The sequence below is a fragment of the Toxorhynchites rutilus genome, chromosome 2, assembly GCF_029784135.1.
Source record: "Toxorhynchites rutilus septentrionalis strain SRP chromosome 2, ASM2978413v1, whole genome shotgun sequence".
Lineage (NCBI taxonomy): Eukaryota > Metazoa > Arthropoda > Insecta > Diptera > Culicidae > Toxorhynchites > Toxorhynchites rutilus.
The window spans coordinates 25,024,711-25,050,382 of NC_073745.1; the positions used below are offsets into that span (position 1 = coordinate 25,024,711).

At 39.4% G+C, this 25,672-nt stretch overlaps 1 protein-coding gene and 1 pseudogene across 2 annotated transcripts; one reads left to right on the forward strand and one right to left on the reverse strand.

The window, feature by feature from the left end:
• Window positions 1-1,481: 1,481 nt before the first annotated feature.
• Window positions 1,482-24,809, forward strand: LOC129769140 (mediator of RNA polymerase II transcription subunit 12). Of its 2 annotated transcripts, XM_055771220.1 has the most exons (7): window positions 1,482-1,520; window positions 1,962-2,044; window positions 12,046-13,590; window positions 22,204-22,715; window positions 22,780-22,926; window positions 22,989-23,623; window positions 24,386-24,809. In XM_055771220.1, the coding sequence occupies exons 1-7, from the start codon at window positions 1,507-1,509 to the stop codon at window positions 24,402-24,404; spliced, it is 2,955 nt and encodes a 984-aa protein (XP_055627195.1). In that variant the 5' UTR covers window positions 1,482-1,506; the 3' UTR covers window positions 24,405-24,809. The 2 variants fall into 2 exon arrangements, with proteins under 2 accessions (XP_055627195.1, XP_055627196.1); XM_055771221.1 differs by lacking the exon at window positions 1,482-1,520 and adding an exon at window positions 1,536-1,627 and having other exon boundaries at window positions 22,989-24,809.
• LOC129772075 (U4 spliceosomal RNA) lies at window positions 7,090-7,239 on the reverse strand (annotated as a pseudogene).
• Window positions 24,810-25,672: the final 863 nt, after the last annotated feature.

The window sequence follows — 25,672 nt, forward strand, 5'->3', positions numbered from 1 at the left end:
ATTACTGTATATAGCATTGTCGGGTCGAATCGCATATCAGTGTAAAAAGCATCGTATATCGTTATATACGGCTTTAAATGCGTGTATAATTTGGCATATACTTATATCGCCTCCACTTTTGCGTGTATATGCCAGTTATCTTCTTCTTCTTGGATGGCACTAACGTTCCCAGTGCAACTTTTGCATTCTCAACATAGGTATTACTGGCGTCGTTTTTATATTAGTAGTACATAATTGAAATAACCAAATTCAGCGTTTGAAGATGCTCTCGAGCGAGGTAATTTTGTTGTTCTATGTGCAGTTCCATCCTTGCCCAAAACCTTTTTTTTTATGCAGCAACATGCGAAATTACCTCAGATAGTTGCAAGAACTTGTATTTTTTGTTATTTATTGAAATGCCTAAAGAAGCCTGGTACACTGCTTCACGAAGCACCACTGTTGTGTCGTCCAATTAGTGAGACACACATTCACCACTCAGATTATCATCCTTGAAGACAGTTCTAAGTTTTTTTTATCTTGAATGAAAATAATTGGTTTATATTTTTGCTTATTTGAATTCGTAGTACTTACTCTTACTTGACCAGTGTCAAAATTATCTAAAAACCATACCAGAAAAAAACTGTTCAAGCGTCCTTGCAGAAAATTTTATACTTTATTAAAGGATATTCATTCCAAACGAAAAATTGATTGATCGCTCATTTGTTTTGTAAAAATGTGTTTATTTGTCTCACAATGTAAACCTTTATTTGCTACATGCACCCATGCAATTACTTCTAGTTTTGTATTCGCCAATAAAGAGCCGAATATCCAGCTATCCGGTCTTGAAGCTACTATCCGTTCATCACTAATTTTGATTATAAAATTATTTTTTCGCAATGAAATTTATTCTTAGGACAATAAAATGGGTGAGGAATCCTCATCTAAAAAGGTGCATCACGTTTGCCAGGTTAATTTTTGTTTCGAAATATGAATGAGATATTCCAAAGCAAAAATTGTCCGGGTAAACATAATAAAACGGTAAACGTTTGCCATCCGATGTCCGATCTTACTAAAGGATCGTCTCCTATTTTTCACGGCAACCGAGCAATCGGCGGAACGAAGGTTTGCTTACGAGAGGCCTCCGCTTCTGACGACGTATCGGTGGTCGACTCGGATTGCGTCATCTCTGCGACTCGGTGCCACCTCGGTTCGCTATTCTCGTTAGAAGTAGACTTGACCCCCACTATATTAATTTCAGAATAAATTTTATTACATTTTATTACGAAAAAAAATCATAATAAAAATTGCGCTCCGGTGGCACCAATAGGTAAGTACCAAACAAACATCTGCAAAATAAAATTTGAACGCTACGCGATGCAAAGCGCGTCATTCTGAGTCTACTTTAATTCTGGGTAACTGAAACCAATTTACGACAAGCTGTTTCCTCTGGGTGCACGTATGTCTATGTCCTCTGACTGTCACGCGATTTTGACTACTCGACAAAACGTCAAAACAAAATTAACCAAGATGTCGGATATAAAGTAAGTTTGGTCCACTTTCGTTATTTATCAAATTTTGCTAAAAATCTGTGTGTTACCGGAATCCAACCCGTGCAAAGTGAAGTGTAAAGTGTGCGGGATATGTCGGTGTAACTATCAGTCGCAAAATCAAACGGTTGGCACTCGAATCGGGAGCGAAACAAGCGCGTCCAGATCGGCTTCTACATGTGTTTTTTTTCCTACCTTTCCTGTTCGGCTTTTCGCTAGCAGATTTTGTCCTGGCGTTTCATACTTTTTTTTCTCGCATCAATGTATATTCGCGTTTGCTCCTGATCGATGTGCTGCTGTGTTACCGTGATTCCGTTCGGTGCAGTGCATCCTTTCCCCAGTTTCGTTAGTTTGTAGTGTTTAGAAAGTATACTAAAAATCAATTTTCTGCTTGTTTTTCTTCCCGAAAATGTCACTCTGTCTCGTGAACATCAGTGACGACTTGCTCAACTATGAGCTAGGAGAAAGCGAGGATCCGGCCCTACTGAACGAAGACGACCTGCTGCTATCGGACGATGGTAAGTGTGGATTTATCCCGGTGTGCCGCGTTGATTCCAGTGTGTTACGGCTGCCTTGCTGACTTTTTATCGTATGGTAAGCGGTATCATTGAATAATCGATGGGGATAGTGACGAGCATCAGATTGATCGAATAGGTGTTGTTCCCAGTTGAAGGATACAGGATGTATAACTTGTAATAAGGAAAAGATTCTTTCGATTTGTCGTAAAGTTGTTGTTGGGTTGGGCGTATAGTATTCGAAAAAAAAATTTGGCCGTCTACAAAAAACGGATACGGTTTGTTAGAATGATTGTAGTTTTATTGTTAGGATTTTATTTCATAACTTCGGCTTGTCAGCGATCTCAGAGTTTTAATTTGGTGTAATTTAACACAAATATAGTTTTCTGAGATGTGGTCGTGACTTCAAATTTGAAGCAGTTCTCGAGGCGCGCTCTTTTTTAGTCGAATTGTTCGGAACGGGGTTACAATGCGTGCTTTTTTCTGTTCGTATTGCAACTATCGGCCACCAGGATTATTTTTGTTTCCTCTGGTAAAAATCACTACTTATACTTCGATTTAGGCCTGGTGAATGGTGATTGACACGCCACCGATGTACGTTTTTACGAAAATCTGAAGGTAATCCATCCATCATTTCATATGGCCCAAATCGTCATACAGTGGAAACCCGATTTTTCGCGGAATGATGTAGGAAAGTCATCACGGATAACGAAAATCGTGAATAACACGATAGAGAAAATAAGGTTAAAGCGAGATATTTCAATATAAAAACTATGTTTTATCAATACGTAAATCAGTCAACTATCCATCTTTAAGGCTGTGAATTCCAGTGGTCAGATAATTTGAAAGATTCTTCCACTCATTGATCAATAGAAGATGGCACTTTTCGACACATTAATTATAGACACATCTCATTCTGGTTTTCGTTCGAATAGATATTCCCTATTTTCGTTCGAACACATTTTGTTTTTCCTAAGAGTAATTTAGTATTGACCTACAAATGAAAACGGAGAAGTTGCATCCATTTTGTCTCATTGTTTTTGAGGTAAGAAAAACGTTCGCTATCTTGATGTACCTTTTATTCATACTGCAACCATTGCTTGTTAACACGTTAAGCCCCGGATTTTTCTTGTTGCGCTTTCCATATAGTCCGCATCAAGAGTGTTTTTACAATATCAGTGTCGGTTCCAGCTCCCAAAGATACTGATATGTGTAAATGATACTGATAGTGTGAATAGAAAATAGTCAGGAATTCGACTAGAAAGTAGTCAAATTTTGTAAAACATTCGAAAATAAATCGTATATATTTTTGACGTAGAACTACGTCTTTCAGGAAGGGTGCTAAGTCAGAAAACAGGTCACGTTTTTATGAAATAAAGTTAACGTTAATAACTATTTCCACTGTGAACGAATTCTCATGATTTGCATACCAATCGAAACGGAAATTCTCTAAGATTTGTTTGATATTCTATACATAACAATTCACTAATCTCTAAACGGTTTAAATTCATGAAAACTGAACTAACTTCCTTTTTTTCCCATACATTTGTTCTGCCGATTTGTGTGCTAACCTTACCCGTATTTCGAATGCTTATAACTCGAACATTTCTTAAGAGATCGGAAAGATGTTTGCATCAATTGATGGGAAATGTTTCTACGCGTCTATCACAATTAATAAAATGTTATTTTTCATGAGATGAACAATTGAATAACTATAAAATGTCAGGCGTTATCTAAACGCCCTAACTGACAAGGGTTGATTGGCCCGATTTACGGTTTACCCAACACAGACTTCAAATGTACCTGTGGAAATCCTCTTTGCAAATATACATGCAAGTCGGGGGTATTTTTGTTCCCACCGAGCTGTGTTTCTCTAACACGGACTTCTAAATTGATGTGCCTACTAATAAATGATCGTTTTGAATTTTTTCGTTCACATATTTTGGTAGTCCTAGGCATCATATCAAACGTACTAGGACGTTCATCAAATTTATTTGTAACGAAGAACATAATCTATTACAAAACTTCGATTCATTCTAAAATAATATTCAAAGCGGTAAACAAGTGGAATGCATAATATTATTGCGTAGTTCTACGCCGAAAATATGCGGTCGTGTCCAAGATACAACCCCTCACAATTTTATTTCTTATTTTGCAACTGTCAGTCCCAGTCAGTCAGCGCTTTCCTACGAAAAATCTCAACGTCGGCACCTAGGGACCGACGCTGGGCTTAACGTGTTAATACTGTTCGATCAGAGTCGGACAGTCTAACAGGAATATATGGGAGGTAAACTAAAAATCTAAACAGTGAACATGTAGGATTAAAGATTTCGATTGCTTGTAACTCGAGCATTTATTAATAGATTATTAATAGATCGCAAAAATGTTTGCATCAACTAATCAGAGATATTTTTATGCGTCTATCACAACAAATACAATTTTATTTTTAATGTAATAGAAAATTTAATAATTGTAAAATGTCAAACATTTTCTAAATGCGCTAAATCCCACGTTTTGGTTGCCCCGATTTGTGCTCCTCAAATTCTACCGACCAAAAGGAGCAACCAGAATAAATGCAAAAGAACACAATTTGAATACAAGCGAAACATTGCGTCGTTGGCCTCATCCCTTCGTGATTCTCATGCCAGACTGTATACATATATTTCGCTGCAGTGCTGCGAAACGATCACTGATTATCCGAGGAGGTCACACTCTTGCGTTTCGAAAGATTTAGATTGTTGATTTTTCTGCCTTTGCTCCCCATCCTCATAGGCTGAATTCAGTAAGGCATGGCACATAAATTACGTAACGCTGAAAATGCGGATTTTCAAGCAATAATTCGCGGGTCGAGAAATAGGAACACTTGAGCGGTGCAATAACTTAAGAGAGAAATTTGGAATGTGGAAAAATTTGGAAATGTTCATATATTTTGAAGGTCCACGATAAATGAATGGAATGACCAAGGCATCATACCATACCTAAAAGGATAACGGACGGTCGGACGTATTCATTAAATTTAATTGCAATGAAGAACGTAATCTTTCACAATGCTTGAATTGATCTAACATGGGGTTTGTGGGAACCCTTCACTTACAAGGTAAATATGTTGAATTCAATTGGATTCGAAAATTGTTCATTCAGCTAGGTTTTCCAAATTGACCTATTTGGAGGCTAGAGACGAATGAACTGACGAATTCGGACGCCTCTACAATTCAAACCATGATCATCATCATTCAAGTCACAGTCTCGCTCCAGCTATCAGACAGCGGTCTTTCTCAATACTGATATCAGAAACAGTTGTTTTGCTCGATACAAGGGAAAAATGTTATTCAATTTTGTTCGGGGGAGGCACCGCGTCAATTTTCATGCTGTCTGGTGGAGAGTGTTCCTGTATTTTTGCACCACATCATTTCTGTATCTGCACTGGAGTGTAAATTTATTTTTTTTTAAATGAGAGCGTTACATTTGGGCTGCAAGGATTTGAGCGTTAATTTTATTTTGCCGTTTAAGGGAAGTGGTTTGACAACCGCTTGTAAAGGCTAACATATACATTAGGGTGCCAATGAAAACGGTCATCTCGAATTTCAAAAAGTTACCCCATAAAAAATGTTCACCACCTCGAAAAAACACCCTATGCAAAATATTAGCTCAATTGGACTTAAGGGAGAGTGGCGCAAAGCGGTCAAAGTTTGAGTTTTTTGAAAATCGAAAAATCGCCCAAGAGTAAAGGAAATCGGGGTTTTCGAATTTTTTTTTGATTCCAAATGTCTTAAAATTGCATAAAACGTCGAGATCTAGTGTCATCTCGAAAAAAAAATTGTTGTCCAAAATCGGCACTCTAGGGCTTACGAATGTACGAAACGAAAAGTATGGTTTTGGGTGCCAATAAAAATAATTATATCGATTTTTCATTCGGAACATGCTACGAAATGTTGATTTGCATGATAATATACCCTATGCAGAATATTGGCTTATTCGGACTTCATTTACTGGTGTCACAAATGTTAAAATTTGAGTTTTTTTGAAAAACGAAAAATCACCGAAAATCGAGGTTTAAAAAAAATTGATGCCAAATGTTTTAAAATTGCATTACTCGTCGAGATTACAGTTATCTCGAAATTTTTTTTTGTCGAAAAAAATGTGTTTTTTGGCACTTGGTCGTTTTTCCGTCTGAAAAATTGATTTTTGAAAAAAAAAATTTTTTTAGATAACTGTAAATCTCAACGGGTCATGCAATTTTAAGACATTTGGCATCAATTTTTTTTAAAACCCCGATTTCCAGTGATCTTTTGGTTTTCAAAAAACTCAAATTTCAACGTCTGCGACACCATTAAGTAAAGTCCGAATGAGCTAATATTTTGCATAGGGTATATTATTGTGCAAATCAACAGTTCCGAATGAAAAATCGAGATAACTATTTTTATTGGCACTCTAAACCATACTTTTCGTTTCGCATCGCATGCCAAAAAAAACTCCCAAAAAAAAAGTCCCAGAGTGCCGATTTTTTTGCAAAAAAAATTTTTTTTTCGAGATGGCACTAGATCTCGACGTTTCATTCCATTTTTAAGACATTTGGCATCAACTTTTTTTTTGGGTGATTGGATGATTTTTCGATTTTCAAAAACCTCAAACTTTTTCCGCTTTCCGCCACTCTCCCTTAAGTACGATTGAGTTGATATTTTGCATAGTGTTTTTTCAAGGTGGTGAACATTTTTTATGGGGTAACTTTTTGAAATTCGAGATGACCGTTTTCATTGGCACCCTAATGTACATATATGAGTGATGTTTGCTACTCATTGATCGTAAAGTTGGGAAAAGCTAAAAAACGGCTTTGAAAGCAAACTATTTAAAACACAAAAATCTATAAAAATGCTTGAAAGTCCATCGAAGGCAGGATTAGTCAGCGGTTGATTCATGTCGTCGGATGGCTGTATTTTGCATTTTGTATATTTAAGTCGCCCTGGCTAACCTCAGTTTCACGAGAAAATTTTTTCGCCTCATAACATGTGCGAAATAAGCATGATGCAGAGCTTGCACAGACAGGCAAATGTAAAGTAAAAGAAAAATATAAAATAGGAAACCGCGTCAGTTTCCAGACCGTTATGGGGCGATTTATTGTGTATGATCAATTTTTCAACTAGCATTAATCGAACCTCGGTAAAACCTCATTGGTTACGATATCGCCACTGCGCAAAGCTAATGTGTATGATCAATCACACGTATGAATTGTTAGTGTTATGCGTTATCAAATAGATATCGGTGATGAGGAAATAAATATGTAATCACCTCGGACCGCACTGTGTCTAGCACGAGAAGAATATTCGCGATGTATAATGAGTGTGCTACGTGTATTGTCAATAAGGACACAAATCAACAACACTTTCGGCTTTAGTGTTATTTTAAAAATTTCGATGCATTTTAAAATAATATCCGAAGTAATCAAAAGCTATTTAAACAATTTTTTTGGTGGAAGTAAGCTTATGTGAATTTAGGAGTGTGTTCGAATTTATTGGTGTAATGAAGATGATTTTTCTCATTTAAAAGGCTTTTTCGGACTCTCAGACATTCTCGTTTCATTCATCTCAGGCCTTAAAATAGTCAATTTGGAAAACTAAAGTAACAATCAGTCTTGAGAAAGGTCATTCGCTAGCACAGTGATTTTCAACTTTTTTGCTCCATTTCACCTTTACGAAAATTAATCCCAGTGCTTACCCTCTATCAGTATTTTGTAAGAAAGTCTGTAGCATATCAGTAAAATAATGAAAGAATACAAACGGTTTTCGAGTTATATTCGCAACAAATTTGATTTTATACTTGTATCCGATTACAAAAAAAGTATATAAAGTTTAACAAGTCAGTATGGCACCAGCACCTGAACTATTTCCGCCAAAATCGTTATTCTTGAGAACGTTGTCGAAAAGCACATCTCATGTCGTCTTCGATATCCACTCTGTTACGGTGTTTTATTTCCATCAGCAGCATTATAGGAATTCTAGAAAAATCTAGAAAATCTAGATTCACAAATTTCCAGATTTCCAAATTAACACAAAAGACAACAAAAAACATTTCAAACCATGTCCAAATCTTGTTTTTTGATATAAGGAAAATTTGTTTCAAGTTTAACTTGTTGTGAAATGCCTTGACAAATGCTGTACAATCTCATTTTTTATTGCCTCTGTACTGTTTCGTCGTCTGTTCCATCATCATTCACGGACGAAAGTCTTCCAAACATTGCGAAGTTGTTAAATTGAACATTACATTTCAGATTTGGAAATGTTTGCCAAGAATCGCAAATTTTAGCGTATCCAATATAGTTTTTGTGGCAATTTTTGCTGATCATTGTGATTTCCAAAGCGAAGTAATTGTGCAATGTTTCCTAGCAGAATTCCCCCCTTTCATTGACCAAATTCCCCACTAGGGGTGGATTCCCCACCGGTTGAAAATCACTGCGCTAGCAAGACTGATGAATCGCGAATGGCTAATTAATGACTTTTCCATTTGGTTAATTAATTTTCGTAAATTCAAGTATTTTCTGCGGGTTAAAAGTGACTTCAAAGTGCAGCACTATTCAGGCCGGTTGTGAAGTAAATATTAGAGTTGTGTACTTTGGAGGAAAATTGAAGGTGAAAATTTGTTCCACAGTGGTTGCTATCGACGCCGTCACCCCAACACACACCCGATTCGGTTCGAATTTTCTGTTGCCTTTCTGAGTGTTCTTTGGAGTGTTGTTTATGGGGAGTTTAATTTTGCTAAGAGATACTTAAAACCTCAGTTCAGTGTTTCAGTGTCGCTCTAGACAGCGAGCAATCAACAGTACATGTTAACTCTGAGAGTTAGTTTGATAATCCGCTGAAATTTACTTTTTATTGCTCCGCGAAACGTTCGCGCCGTTCGCTCGGTCCTTATCAGTGCTACCAGATGTTTGTGCCATAGAGTTTCATTCTTGAATTTATATAATCTTTGTTTCTCGCCGATTCCACCCTTCTCTAATTATGTTTTTTGCGACCCGCAAGATCATGTATGACTAATACGTGTTTGTGGCCCAACTGAAAAACAGGAAGTGGGTTATATCTATGGTATAACCTCAAGGGTGACGTAGGACTATCGTTTAATTAGAGATCATTTGTTTGAAGTTGAATCTAAATCCATTCTGAAAGAATGAATAAATGAATATTTGGGGGACTCCGAAAACGAGAGCGTTACGTTGGAGGCACAAGGTTTTATGCATCCAATATTGGATACAGAAAATCTTGTTCTGAAGAATAATCTTCAGAAGCTTTCCTGCTAATTACACTTGATTGAAAAGTTACAAAATCAAATGTTTTTGGTCGCTATGTTATATGGTTAGAAAACATTAAAATAAACTCTTTCACATGAATGTATTTTTCAATTCCCAGGGGAACTGGCAGATTATTTTTCAGCAACAATTAGATTTTTCCAGATTTTCCTCGATACTCGAAGCCTACCAGTGGTTAATGCTAACTCGATAACCACCTGTTATTAGCACTTGATTGAAAAATATTTGATCACAGTGTTACATGGATAGAAATCATTAAAATAAACTCTTTCGCATGAATGTATTTTTCAATTCCCAGGGGAACTGCCAGATTATTTTTCAGCAACGATTAGATCTTTCCGGGATTCTCTCGATGCTGAATGGCATCCAAACGAAGAGTTCCGCGCGTGTATGTGTTTGTGTGACGGTTACTCCGATGTCTTCCCGGGGAACCGTTTGGGGCATCACTCTTCTCCTGATAGATTCCCTTCTGGCTTAAGGTGCCCAAACAGGCTCTTGGTGACTGCGTTCATCCACGCTTTCATGATAAACGAAGAGCTTCACCACAACAGCGATAACATGCTCCAATCGCTGTTCAATTATAACTGAGTGGATTTCCGAGCGGCGCTCGCTTATATACCGATTGATGATTTCAATAGCCTGTTTTGAAAGCAATTTTAGGGCTATTGAAACAAGTTTTTGGATCAAAAAGTAACAAGTATATAACGCGTAGACATTTTATCTTTTGAATGAAGTATTCATCATACCATTTCGTTCAGTTGTTTAGGAGCTATTAACGCTTAAAATCTCGGTCTCCGGCGTAACGCTTCCGTTTTCGAAACATTGATTTTACACCTCGGTATAGAAATGCAAGACGTAGTCCTACGTCAAAAAGGATGAGTAGCACTGAACTGAGTATACAAAGAACAGAATGCGACTTCGTCATTTGCTGGTAGTCACATCGGGTGTCCTCGGCATCCAGAATTAGTGGAAGAAATGAAATCTAGGGAGAACGAATGGTTCGTCATATGGTGCATTAATTAGATCTGTGATGTCGGCGTTCAGCGTGAAGTAGTTTCGGAATCCCACACTTTTTCGGAGCTTGAATCATTTACGAATCCCGAGAGGCTGGAAACCTATTCAACATGACATGTTCACGCGTTAGTCAGCGCTGGTAGATGTACGTATGCATTTTCGTATTGAGACTATCGAAGATCGACTTTTCTAGGATATTGCCTTCTCAACAGTGGGATATTCCAGTAACAACATTTTTTGTATGGTCAAATTTCAGCACGACCGATATCGAACGTGTCCGATGAGGCATCCAGGGGCTTACTTTCTGAGACAATCCTGACCGCGAAATGATAAGCCAATTGCTCAGACAGGAGAAAATCTAATTACCTCTAGAGTACATTGTCATGTTTAGGATCTGTTGGTGAATACAGTTGTTTTTAGTAACAGGGGTGAGCTCCACGGAACCCTGGGGTGTGTGCATTGAAATAATTTTCATTTCATCTTCGATTCTATTTCTGTTGAGAAACAGCTGTCGACGAGATGAGGCAACTATACGATATTCTGAAACTCATAGCAATAGTTACAGAAGGTTCAAAATGCTGCGTTTGATGTAAAGTGGTTCAGACTTATCCTCGCGATGAAATCGATCCTAAAAGTACGATTGACTCCGTGTGTACTTTTGTTCATCTATGTCGGCTTAGTTTTCTGCAGGAAGTATTTATATTGTTCTCTCAATTCAAAGAAACGGCGACTCTAACGCATGGAGAGCTCTAAAAAGTTCACGGAGAAGCTGTTCTAAGCGAAAAAACCTTCAAAGCAAAGCAAACAAAGCAAAGAATTGGAGGCAAATGCAAAAATTCAAGAAATTCATGAGAACTGCTAGGTTATATCGATGTCGGCTCCTTCGAATACTCACACGTTTGTGTATTTGATGGGGCCAGGTCAGAGTTATTCATTCTGGGCTATTGAAATCGAACAAACTCATCACTGGGAAACGGTTTCAAACTCATTTGATGCGATTAAGCAGAACACTGTGCGAAAAATAGCCACGGAGTAGGGGCATGACAAAGTGATTGTAAACAAACCTGTTGAAACCCATTTGAAAATACTCAATTTGGTGGTCGATACGTCAGATATTTTGCCGTCGGGTTATTACATGTTTATTTCGATGGAATATGGTCAGGTTGATTGGCAATTCCGTCCATATGAAGGCATAAAAAAGGTTCGATTTGTGGGTAGCCTATAAAGAAGAAGACTTCTACCTTTTTAGAGCTCTGCCAGAAAAAAATGGCCAAATGTGGTAGCTAGTTAAGAGAAAATTCTGAATGATCCGTTTTCGTTTATAATTACATCGAAGGGAGGCTATAATGAGCGTATGTAATACAAAGCGTTTTGTAAAAATGTAAATGTATAGCGTTTTGTATGTAAATATGTACTTATGCATGTGAAGAAGTCATTACATCCGACTTTTTTGTACAAATAATTTTATAAGAAAACAAAACTTCGTTATGTAATCACGTAATAATGGTAGGTCAGTAGAAGCGGAGTCATAATAAACGGATTCTACTGGATAATTTTTTTTTTCAAAATAAAGGAATTGAAATGTTAAGACATAAAAACGTTCCAACTGAATAGCATTTGAATTTCTAACATTCCTTCGTATTTTTCACTCTGCACAAGTCTCACTCATTTTTTCTTTTTTTCTCTCTCGCAGACAGCGCACTTAAGTTGGATCAGCACGAGGAGGAATTTCTCCTCAGTGAATCGGAGGATTGGGTGTCGAAGCAGCTCGCGGCCAAAGAAAAAGAGGCCAACAAAAAGAAGCGAACCGAGTCGATAACGGAGAAAGTGCCCTCGCCCCAACAGGATGCCAAAAGGCCGCCACCGCCACCGACAGTCTCTGCGGCAGCAGCAAAAAGACGCACCCGAAGTGGTACGCCTAAAAGGTTAGACGAAGAGTTGGAACCCCCTCCGTTGGCGGCGTCGGCGGCAGATGTGGTTGTGGAAGTGAAAAAGGAAATTGTGAAACACGAGGAGATTTCCGAACCGAAAGTACTAGTAGCTTTTAAGTCGGTAGAAGCTTCCGATTCGAATGTATCGATTAAGGCTGAACTTTCCTCCAGCCAGGAAACCGTTATGCCTGCCTCCACAGAGTCCGAGTTTGGACGGGACACATCGACGGAAATATCTTCCATTTCCGGATCATCGCTTGCTCCAGAGTCGGTCTCCGTCACATCATTGGTAACGGAGTCATCGGTGATCTCACATTCAGAGTCGGAAACTTCCTCAGCTAGGGAATATAATCATAAAAATATCGAGGAAATCGAGGCAGTGTCCTCGCAAGCCTCACTGATTCAAGATACATCTAGGAAAATAACTAAAGAGAGCCGGATCAAAGCCGAAGACTCAATTAAAAGCAAATCATCGAGTCAGCTTTGTGACACCACCTCGTCGGAAGATGTCTTGGATATATATGTTACGAATCAGGACCGAGAGCCAGAGTTCTCATACGACACAGATGAGTCCACAGAGAAGCGTGACTGGAAACATGAGGGCAAACATCCGGATGGAATCAACAAGGCATCATCCACTTCGCAGCATCCACAACAGCTGCAACATCGCCCTAATTCGAATAGAGCTAATAATTTCAAACATTCCGGCGATTCCGGCAATTCATCCGGTGAGCAGCAACATTTTCCCCCGCAACCACTGGGGATGCAACCACATCCTGGCGGTCCAGGTGGTCCTAATTTTGGAATGGGACCATTCCGAGGCAATATGCGTCCCAGGTTCCCTCCAAGACCGGGTTTCCCTGGTGACATGAACAATTTCCGCAACAATCGAATGAACTTCCCGATGGGAGGTCGACCTCCATTTCCTTCACGTGGACCCCCATTCGATCATATGATGCGACCTGGAATGATTCGTCCCGGTGATCGTCCGCCATTCGATCCAATGCGTGGTGGACCCCGGATGGGTCCCGGAGGACCTATGTATCGACCCAACGGACCAGGTGGGCCTCCGCCTGGAGGTCCTCCGTATGGGGGTCCCATGGGTGGACCTGGAGGGGGACCGACAATGCCGCCAGCAGGTCCACCGGGTCCCATGGGATCGATGCCACCCCATCAGCCACCCATACTCGGATTTGATAGTGGGCCTCTGACGGCTACTGCCGTTCCACCGGTCCCCGCTGCACCCGTTCTGCCTCGCAAGGTGCTGATCAATCCCAATTTCAAGGGAGGAGTCGAAGCAGCGACAAGTAAGTATTTGTGGATTCGTTCTAAGGAATTATTCTTTCTTTTCCAAATTGTTTATTTGTGAGACTCAATCGCAAAAGCTTTACACGGTGTGTTGTCTCCTTAGACCTCGAGGGTATTCAAATGTGCTCTTTGGTTGCGTAATATCCGTACATTGCCATACTGCGTGTTCGATCTCATCGTAACCGTTTCATACCGACAGACATTGCTTTCAACGAGACATATGTCTACTCATTACACGATTGAAGTCACGACTTACGTCCAAACCTTTGAACCACGCAATCAAAGAAACATTTGGTATAATTGAATATAACCACCGCCAGTGTTCCAGTGTCCCAATCGGTTTGCCAACTACTCAGGAGGGAACTTGGACGCAATAATTGGAAAAAATCATCGTATAAAATCTGTCCATCAAACAATCCGCTTTTCTGGGTACCCATTTTGCGAGAGTGTCAACCTTCTCATTGCCAGGAATTGAGCAATGAGAGGGAACCCATACAAATATTATCTTATAAGATCTGTCGATCAGTGCACTCATCTGCTGCTTCACTTTTGTGAGGAAATATGATAGATGTCTACTTGTTTTCATCACTGGGGAGTACCAAGCAAACTGACACTATTCGGGAAAATGAAGTAATAATCTGCAAGATTGTTGGAGATCATGTGAAGTCGATTGCTGCCAGCTCAGCAACATAAACGGAACAAGGATCCTGAGGTTAACGAGACTCATCAGTGAAGTATCTTTTCATGCAATTGATTGGTAGTGAATTGCTGATAAAATCTCATAAACCGAGATTGTATATTTAGATAAAGAATTTTTTCAATGTTTTCGATCAGAAGTGTGTTCGACACTCCGCATTTCATCGGTATTCTGAGAGAAGTTCCCAGAATCGGTTCTGTGGAGGTGTCACTCCCGCCAAAACCTCAAGACTCATGTTATGCATTGAGTGCATACAGCCGAGAGTTATACACAGACAATGATATTGCAGAAAGAGATGCACTCCAGAATATTTGTTTTGTAGAACGTTATCAGATCTCCTGAATGAGCTCTCCACCAAGTGCCTAGAGGCGAATGAACTGAAAAGTTTAAAACCTCTATAATTCATCACGTTCGTTCCACCAAGTGCCGCAAATCGAACGCAGAAAGTTGTTCCTCTTTTGGCATTTTTGCTTCAAATATGTAATGTGAGTATCCCAAGTGCATTTTGAATCGAACCAGACCCAAAGGTATTGGAAGGAATGATTGGATAATGTTTCTATCCAAAAGTTTATGTTGCATTTCGGCCTGGAACCAGGGTTGCCATAATAAAATCGGTTTTTTTAATCTCAAAAAATCTGTTTATTGTTATTTTTTCCCAGAAAATCTGTACACCCATACCTCGCTTTACGGCCTAAATCCCTTCCATGAAACTTGGCCGCAAAGCGAAAAGTCGTATAAGGAATCAATTATTAAATACAAATTCAATCGGATCGGTGCCAAATTTTTGAAATATGTAATATAGTTTATTATTCAATATGCATTTTATCTTTTTATTCCAATTAAAATCGAAAATTACATACATAACAAGTACATACATTTGTACATTATAAAATAATGGACTCCGAAAACCAACAATAATCCATAAACAAAAATGAAATAACTTCATTTTACATAAAATATGTGTATGTATACTGCAATTCCATCCAAACCACCACTATATCGATATATCGATCATCTGAATTGGTTCAGTAGTCCAAAAGATATGAATTTTAAAAAAAAGTCATTTTTGGAAAAACGGGAAAAAGTTGATTTTTCGGAACGCCCTAAAATAAGCACCTCTATGAAAAAATAAGAAATACGGATCCACTATTTTCCCACAAGGATCAAAAATACCACTTTTCACGAAAATCTGAGAATCACCATGTCAGTTTTATCAGTTTGACATGGAATGGCTGTCAACGTGGAAAAATTTTTTTTTGCCGCTATAACAAATCATTCTAAGCCGTTAAACGAAAACCTGGCTTAATTGAAGAGGGCCGTTATAGCGAAATGCCGTATAAAGAACGGCCGTATAGCGAGGTATGGGTGTATTGATATCTGTATTCAATTTAAAAGTTCAATTTTGAAGTATAATCTTAGCTTTAGTACCATTGAATACCACAGTTATGAATTCGACGATGATCATTATATCCACGTAGTGAAACAGTTACCAGGGTATGATTGTTTACATTGCGTTATGTAAGTAGCTTTGTTATAACAATTTCGATAATATAATGAGGTAACAATTCCAAAACTAGAGAACTCTCAACGCTTGAAAATGGTCATAAAGTTGATTCGAAGCCATATGTTCAATATACAGACAGGTTTAGATAGAATTTCCTCATTCTAAATCAATTAATACTCCTTGGGGTCTACATCTGTCCGCTCCGAAACAAATCCTGGCCATAATGGCGACACAAAATGCTCTCGAAGGTGCCTTACAGGACCTGAAAGTGCAAAAGCTATCGCTAACATAGTTGCTGGATTGGTTTTCACAAGCGCCAGAGTAGTAAACGCGGTGAGATCCTTTCTACCTTAAAAATCGGCAGGTGCAGATGGAATTTATCCAGCCCTGATTCAAAATGGAGAATCAACACTGATTCCACCTTTAATCGAGATCTTTAAGACAAGTCTGATACTAGAGCACATTCCTTCGATATGGAGACTTGTTAAAGTAGTTTTTATTTCAAAAGCGGGAAAGCGTGACAACTCACTCCCAAAGGCATTCAGATCAATTAGATTATCATCAATACTGTTGAAAACTATGGAAAAAGTATTATATGAATACATAAACTCTGTATTCATGTCCAAATGCCCATTATCTAAATACCAGTTTGCCTACCAATTAGGCAAATCCACAGCAACAGCACTACACACGCTGGTAACAAAAATTGAAAAACCTCTCGTCAAAAAAAAAACCGCACTATGCGCGTTTCTTGACATCGAAGGTGCCTTTGATAATGCTTCTTATCTATCAATGGTACAAGCTATGAGATGAAGACACTTCGATAACTGTATAGTCGAATGGCTCCGGGGCATGCTCACACACAGACGAATCATCTCGGAGCTGGGTGGGTCGTCTATTTCTGTGATTGCAACACATTTCTGTGATTTGCCTACAAGGAGGCGTGCTATCACCTCTCCTTTGGTCACTTGTAGTTGACGACCTCCTGATAAGTTTAGAGGTAAAAGGATTCCAAGTTGTGGACTTTGCCGATGATTTAGTCATAATGGTAAGTGGCAAGTTCGACGACGTGTTATCGAGCAGAATGCAAATAGCCTTAAACTTTACACAATCTTGGTGTACCACAGAAGATCTGAGCATAAATCCCTCAAAAACAACAATTATTCCTTTCACCAAAAAGATAAAAACAGCATCTGCAGTCTTTACATCTTGGGGGAGAGGAAATAAAAAGCAGCGCTTCAGTGGAATATCCAGGTGTTATCCCAAATGCTAAACTAAACTGGAATGCGCACTTAGATTCAATAATCAGCAAGGCCAACTCAGCCCTATGGGCATGCTCTAAAATGATAGGAAGGACATGGGGCCTTAAACCAAAAATGGTTATGAGGGTCTACACTGCAATTGTGCAGCCTAGGATAACTTATGTCTCACTTGTATGGTGGCCAAAGACTAAGGAGACTGTAGCTACAAAAAAGCTAAACAAACTCTAACGACTAGCATGAGTTGCAATTACTGGAGCAATGCGAAGCACTCCTCCTGGTACCTTTGAACCAATATGTTCAGCTAGAGGTTAAAAAAAGTGCTCTACAGTTTCTAAGATGGAAAAAAATACTAGACGAGGACAAAACTGGCCACTTGAGTATCCTGACTCTCTTACCCGTTGGACCAGCCTTAGAGATGAACAGTGATAGGATGGACCCTAGGACTAGTTATGACATCCCATACAGAGTGATCGAACATTCTCGTTCAGTATGGGATGAAGGTGTTCCCAACGTTCGTAATCGTTCAATCATGTTCTACACTGATGGGTTGAAAATGGGAATCAGAATCCAGAAAATGGGAATCAAGAACCCAGAATTGTCCCAGAATAAAAATCTCTGTGGCTATGGGAAACTGGCCAACAGTTTTTCAGGCAGAAATAGCTGCAATAATAGAATGTTCAAATGTCTGCCTCGAAAGGAAATATAGGCATGCTCACATCTGCATATTCTCAGACAGTCAAGCGGCACTTAAAGGTCTAAATGCTTTTAAATGTTATTCAAAAATTGTCTGAGAATGCATTTCCCTTCTACGGAATTGGGGTCAGATAAGTTCGGTACAACCGTACTGGATTCCTGGCCATTGCGGTATAGAGGGCAACGAGCGAGCAGACGAACTTGCCAGAAATGGCTCAAGCTCATCATTCACTGGCAAAAATTGTCTGGGAATACATTTCCCTTTTACGGCAATTAGGTCAGATAAGCTCGGTACAACTGTAGACCGACTTTCTCTATTTTCAACGCATTTCAACATATGACTATTGGTAATTTTAAAATTATATTGCAATTTACTGCTAGGTTATGATCCTGAAAACGTAGCCCTACGTCAAAACGAATCGATGATTCTTTTAGATATCTTCAATCTTTAAAATAAGAAGAACAGTATGAGCGCACTTCTGAAACACATTTACTATATCTTAGTAAGAAAAAGATAAACAGTGTTATTTATTTATTATAACGCTAGCCGATGACACAGAATTTTGAATTTTTAGCACTTTGCACTTAGATTTAATACGAGAAAGCAGGACATGACACTACATATGAATGCTAAAATGACTCTTATTCAGATTGACTCAAATGCTACGTAAATAAGATGAGTGAAATGGGAAAAAATATTATTGTCATTAAGTAAATACTAATATGGGAATGTTATTTTTGAAAAAATTGTAAATTCTGATGAAAACTCAAAAAACTGTAATCTGTAACTACAGATTATCGGTTCCAAAAGGTTTGAAAAATCGGTTTAAATACAGATTATTCTGTAGATATGGGAACCCTGCTGGGAACCGCTTTCGAGTGAACACTACCAATTCCGTTATAATGCGGCTAGAAATCAATCGCTAAATTCCTTGTCCAAGAAGACAAGTTGTCTAAGGAATTTTGCAAGTTTTCGGCCTGTGGACCGTCATCTGCAAGCTATCTTAACTTGCATTGTTCTGCCAAACAACTGTCGATATATTTCACATGAAAATTATAAAGGAGACATGAGCCTTGGGGCAGACCCATATGACTATTTCTGGAAATTGGCAGTTGCCCGAGGGTTAACCCTTTGCGGTCGTTTGCCAGCTCTCAGCCACCACAGCAAGGAATCCTACTAAATACATTATTCAACGATATATTAGTTTACATTTTTTCTAATTTTAATGTCTAGTGAACTTTTTCACGAATGTATATAGAGTTTCTATGAATAAAAGGTAACGGTACTCGGTATTACAAAAACTCCAATCTTCAAGAATTACAGTTTCCGCTCTTCCGTTTTCCGGAAAATGACAAAAAATCGAAAAATCGTGAACCAAAACCTACATTTTTGTTCCTGTAGGAGGTTCAATCCAATGGTTTTTCTCCTACATCAGGATGTGTGTTCTTTTATCAAAGTATCATGTAGAAAATTTTCACATACATACTTTTCCATTTTATAAGGTTCTGTTTTTTGTTAGGTTATGTGAGGTTATGTACTTTCCGTACATGGTTGAACCGAATTTATTGCCCAATAAAGTTGAACATAAATGAATGAAATTGATGGTAAAACATTAACATATGGTTGCTTTCCAAAGCCATGAAAAAATATCAAAGTTTGGTTTCCATCATATATAGCTTCTGAGGGTCTCTTGAATATTAAACGTGTGCACTAGGAAGTCATCGATGTCCGAAAAAGCTAGAAATTCTCGATTAGATGCAAATTTTTTTTTTTGAGAAAATCGAAGACCAGCGTTTTTATTTCTCTTTCCTCTGGGTAATGGCGTGAAATCTTCACTGAAACCAGCAACTGGCTGATTCGTTTTCTACTATTATCCTTTGAATAAGACAATCTTCTGATGGTCATTTTAGCTTTGGTGAAGTTTTATTTTTGATGATTCATCTATTATCGAAAATTCTGCTGCAGCCGTAGTGTGACCCTCATCAAAATCAGAGTCCGATTCTTGAGTTAACAAACCGAAATCTAGTTTTCATCATGAGCGGCTGATCCTCCAATATTTCAGCGTTAGTCCGCTTGGAACGTCCTGTGATAGAACGCTTCACTTTATCGGAGTGCTGTTTGTATCTTGGGTACTCCTGTAGAGGGCGAGGATTCTCGCCACAGTGGATACATTTGTTTCACTGTGTTTGCACCACAATGAAGTTTGTTGCCGCAGTGGCAGGAAGAACGTCTCAGTTTTTTCTTACAATTGGTGCAATTGTAAACCCGCGGTACCAGTGCTGGAAATAATCAATTCATTGGTTTGAATTCGAACGACAAATACCATCAGCCATCAGTTGACAACACTTCTCTTCACACCAGTATAGCGGGTTCAATGGCTACTTTGATGTACGGGCAGGCTTCACTCATACGTATCTTTTCTCACTGTATCCCTTCCATTCGATTGAATAACCGCACCTTCATTCAAGCCACTTGTCATGCTGTTATTTGAGATTTACGTTTGTCCCTATCAATCAACTAGTGACCGACACTCAATTGACACCTGACGATGCTTTGCTTTGTTTTCAGCAACTGGCGAGAGTGATTTTTTTTATTTATTTCATTCTTACGCTCTTCGCATTATTGTGAGAGTATGAGGCTAACACATGAGTAAGGGGCATTAGAAAATACTCTCCCATCGCCTGCTCTGTGTATGACAGCGAATAAACCGAAATCATGCTTCAATGCGGAAAGCCGAGGTTATGAGAATGAATTATTTGTTTTCGTTCAGCCAAATACATTCATCACATTCAAATTAGAAGGGATAGCGTTCGTTTGACAATGAACCCTTCCGGATCTCAGTTGACAAGGTTAGCCAAATTCAAGCGATCGAGCAATGCTTTCTTTGGTGACGAATGGTATTCTTTGTCATTTTCGTCGATTTCTTTCGATTGAGACTGAATTTACAAAATACAAACAAGTGCATCGGAAGAATATCACTATCTAATAGGAGTACCGGTAAGTTTCCTCGTGGTTTTTTTGAAAAATTAATGCTTTATTCTGCAAAAAATGGTTCCAAATTTAATATTCAAAGGTTTCGCTAGCCACAACTTTTTCCCATTTTTCTGGCAATTCACGGATTCCTTTGCGGAAATAATCGGCCGGTTTGTCGGCTAACCGCGAGTCGATCCAATTTTTGAATTCATCAAAATTGGAGAAGTGCTGGTCAACCAGGTCATGTTGCATCGATCGAAAAAGGTAGTAATCGGACGGAGCAATGTCTGGGGAATACGGCGGGTGAGATAGGACCTCCTATTTGGCGTTTCCAAGTTTGTTTTGACCGATTTTGCGACATGCGGCCGAGCATTGTCGTGCTGCAAAATAACTTTATCGTGTCTTTGCTCGTATTGTGGCCGTTTTTCCTTCAGCGCACATCGGTACAGGTCTCCCGTAATGGTTTCATTCGTTTGGGTATCAACTCATAGTACACCACACCCAGCTGGTCCCACCAAATAGACAGCATAACCCTCTGGCCGTGACTATTCCGCGCGACCGTCGATGTTGATGCATGACCGGGGTATCCATACGTTGCCCGACGTTTAGAATTGTCGTAATAGACCCACTTTTCATCGCCATTAACGATTCGATGCAAAGAATCCTTTCTTTTATGCCATTGGAGCAGTTGTTCGCACGTGAAAAAACTGCGTTCGACGTCTCGTGGCTTCAATTCATACGGAATCCCAATGTCCTATTTTTCGGATCATTCCCATAGCTTTTAAACGATCGGATATGGTTTGCTGAGCTACTCCAAGGGTATCTGCAAGTTCTTGTTGCGTTTGTGACGGATCTTGATCGAGTAAAGCCTCCAATTCTTCATCTTCAAACTTTTTAACATACATACAACATACATACTCGAAGTAGCAAAAAACTTTGTTGTTTACGCTTCAACTCTTTGACATATACTGAAAAAGACGCTCAATGGCAGTAGCTTTCCAACGAATTCACTGGAATAATAATCAAGCTATGCCATCTGTTGTAAAACCGAAGAAACTTACCGGTAAACCTAATACTTTTACATAGTTCGGAGGAACAAAACCAGATGAAAACTTCGTGGTTTGTTTGCCACATCATAAGTCGGCGCTTTTACGCGCAGTTTGTCTGGTCTCTCTTTACGTATCAAGACAATCGGATACTTACGCGGCAGACATTCTAGCGCTACGGTAGAATCTATGTTATTGTACTTATCTGTTTGATAAAGGCGTTCAATGAAACGAATAAACAGGCTACCGAGACTCGCCAGAGACGTGTTGCTTCCTCGCTGTTCCAATTGATTTAAGTGCACCTTATTTGCGACGAAAGAAAAAAAACAACTGAAACCCACTTTAGCGGAGAAAAAAACAGCTTCGATATATTGCTATGACAGAGCACGAACAGTAGAAGGAATTACTCTAAACAACTTTTCAATGTTCTAACCAGGTCAACTGATGCGAGATGCCCTAAATAGTCAGCAGTTTCTCGCCAGCATTAACAACCGTCAGGTCAGTGACGAAGAACTCCTGCGCCAGCAGGAAGAGTTCATCAACAAGAATCGTATCGAGGTTGAGAAACGTCGCTTCGAACGGTCTCCCTCGAGGGAGCGTGAACGGGAGCGAGATCGAGATCGCGACCGGGACCGGGAGCGTGAGCGAGAGAGGGAGCGTGAACGCGAACGGGAGAGAGAGCGTGAGCGGGAACGTGGCCGTTCACGGGAGCGTGAACGAGAGAGAGACCGGGACAGGGAGCGCGATCGAGATCATCGGGAACGATCGAGAGAGCGCTCGCGATCCCCGCGGAGGCATCGCGCCGTCAGCCGGGATAGGGACTTGAACCGACCGAGGAGGAATTTCCCCTCCAGGCGGCACGGCAGTCGCGACCGGGATGACGACAGCCGGTATCCGAAAAGACGAAAGAGTGGCGACTATGGGGAGAACCAGAGGAACAATAATGAGGTTCGTTGGTAGTTTTTTTTTTCGTTATTTTTTTCGAGTGCCATTGTTTCGATATTCATTCCAGAGAAAGGATGACGAAGAGGATCCGGAAATTAAGGCGTATCGGTTAGAGATCGAGAAGCAGAAGGCCATTCGGGAGAGAATTCTCAAGGACAAAGAAATGCGCCGTAAGCAGGCTGCGGAGGAAATCAAGAAACCTAAGTCTTCATCGGTAATATTGCATAATATATCTGTATTGAACGACTCTAAAATTTGACCATTAAATATTTTCAGGACCGGAAGTCCGAAGAGCCACCGGCGAAGTTTACACCGATTGTCGTGACCGAGAAGAAGATTATCTCACTGAAGAAAAAATCCGAATCATCATCTTCCACAGAAAAGTCATCATCCGATAGGCATTCCTCTTCTAATCACGAGTCATCATCGTCATCGTTGTCGTCTTTGAAGAAGTCCTCACTGCCAGTCGAACACAGCAAGAAGTCCTTGGCGCAGCAGTCCGAGAGCGATTCGAGAAAACAGTCATCGGCTGCACCGACACCAGCTCCTGCGCCAGCACCCCCGGTGTCCACCCCGAGCCCTCCCAAGCGCAAGATTATCGACACTAGGGATGCATTGGATCTCTTTGTGGACGAGTATGAGGAGGAATTGCTGCGGGAACCAACTCCGTCGCCTCCGAGGGAGAAACCTCAGCACACCACCACCAGCAGCAGCAGCAGTAGCACTGGCCGAGGTGACAGTGGGTTCGGTTCCGGCAGCCGACGGATTGTGCTTAAGCCGGTTTCGGTTGACTCACGATCGGATTCACGTCATAGCGAGCGGGAGAAGCCGCCGGCGAAAAAGTTAAGAGTATTTGATAGGCTAGATAAGCGGATAGGTGTGAATGAAGCGGACAAACGCAAATTGCAAAGGTTAGTCAAGGACAATTGAAGCAAAATTGAGGAGGAGACTTTCGATAAATTATAATCTAATCTAATGCACGTGTGGTGAGAGAGAGAGCTTGAATTGTCCCCTTTTATGTTTTCGTTTTTTTTTGTGTTCGTTTCGGAACTGTTCTTTGGTGTAGCACATAAGCATTTAGTGTACAGTCAAGAGCAAGTTTATGTCAAGCTGAATATTACGTTTAGAGTTAGGATTTTACTGTCCCAATCTTCTAGCGTTAGAATCCTTTTTTTTTAATTTGCTAAAACAAATATCAACCGTTTTTAAGACGAGTTCGTTTCGATATTAAACGAAACTATTATCATATAAGATAGACTTAGGTTGCTTAGGTTTTACAGTTGAAACTAGGACTGCTAACAAATTACAACAAACCAATCCTTTTGCGGAACTGAGAGTTCGTTCCGCTCAAATGCTATCAAGATTCACACAAACACATTTAACTACTACCCCCTTCTCCCTTACTTGTAAGCTTAAGGGTAAACAAACAAGCAAAAACTGTGAGAGTTAGTCTTTAGGCGTAAATTAACAAATTTTCAATTAAGAATAATCGTGCTGAGAAAGTTTAGTAAGAAGATACAGTGCATACCATTGCAACATATACTACAGAATAGTGATACCACTAGCCGACGATCAAAGAGTGAACACATCGTGAAAAAGCAACAAGATTTTCTTCTACCCCATACTGCCTGGTTGGAACCAATCATTCTTGTATTCTTCCCGTATTCCAACAGGAGATCGACAAGAATGTAACTTCCTATCGTCATCATAAAGATAGTAAACGATGCATGCTGCTGGTGCCGAGTGGAAGAAGCCTTCGACCTTTCGGAGTCAATTAGCTGTGCTATTTATTGCTAGCGAACGGGAATAACGACATCCTGAGGATCCGACTACGGGATGCGAATGGAACAATACAAGATCAGGCAGCATTAGGGAGTGACAGGGACTGTTCAAAGTAATGATTTGCCAATTGATTGACCAGTAGTAGAAATCTTGCACACATGTCGATTGTTTTCTTCACTTTTTTATATTTGATAGTGTTTCAACATTTGTTAATGTAGATATTTTTTTCTATTTTGTATGGGTTCATTGAACAAAATGCAAGAAAGTACTAAAATTATATACTTTTCTCCGGACGTAAACAAAATTCTTCTGGTGGTTGTGCTTTATGCACCCTGATTTCAGCTATATCACATTCCTAAATCCTAAATATGACCAAATGTTGCACAGGAAGTCTAGCATAATATTTTATTTAGGGTACACCAGAGCAAGTTGAAATGCGGGGTAAGTTGAAACGGTAGCCGGAACTGTTCATTTGGTCATGATTTTTGACGTGGGACTACGTTTAACCGGAGTATCGAGAAGCAGCATTACACCAGCCAGTGCATAATTCCGCTCACTTGACATAAAATACTATATTTCACATTTCATTTCATTGTGTAAACATGCAAAACTATAACTATTCGAAAAATTGGCAACCAAATACTATTAGTTTACACATAACTAGGGTAAGTGTACCAATTATGGTCGCGATTTTCCAGCAGTTTGAACTCCGTTTTTTAAGATTACCACTGATATTTCGCTGATTAATTGACTAAATTGTATAAAAAACATATTTGAAAAAGTCACTTCCATGTACCCATTATGGTAATAGTCGGTGTCACATGCAAAAAGTGTTAATGGGATTCAAATAATACTTCAATAATAATTTTTAAATAAAACTATGCCTCTAAATCTTATTCCTAGTATGCAATACTATGTCGTTGAGTCTACACTCGAAAAAAATATGGGAACGGAGCGCGAAATCGTAGTTTTTAAGTGATTTTAGAAACACTGTGACTTTGTGAAAACCCAACGCATTATCCACTAGATAGCAATACTGGAAAAAAAAATAAAATAAATTTTTCGGTTTTTTTTAAAGATTTTGTAGATAAACACAGTGTTTTATTAACCACGTCAATAGTAAATCCAATTAACCTTATCAATCAGCATTCATTTGATTACAAGAACGCCCCTGTTGG

Bases quoted from the DNA above. Each gene is read 5' to 3' on its own strand.
- LOC129769140 (XM_055771220.1), top strand. The intron at 13,591-22,203 runs GTAAGTATTTGT...TGTTCTAACCAG, and splicing joins AGGAGTCGAAGCAGCGACAA to GTCAACTGATGCGAGATGCC. The intron at 22,927-22,988 runs GTAATATTGCAT...AAATATTTTCAG, and splicing joins AGAAACCTAAGTCTTCATCG to GACCGGAAGTCCGAAGAGCC.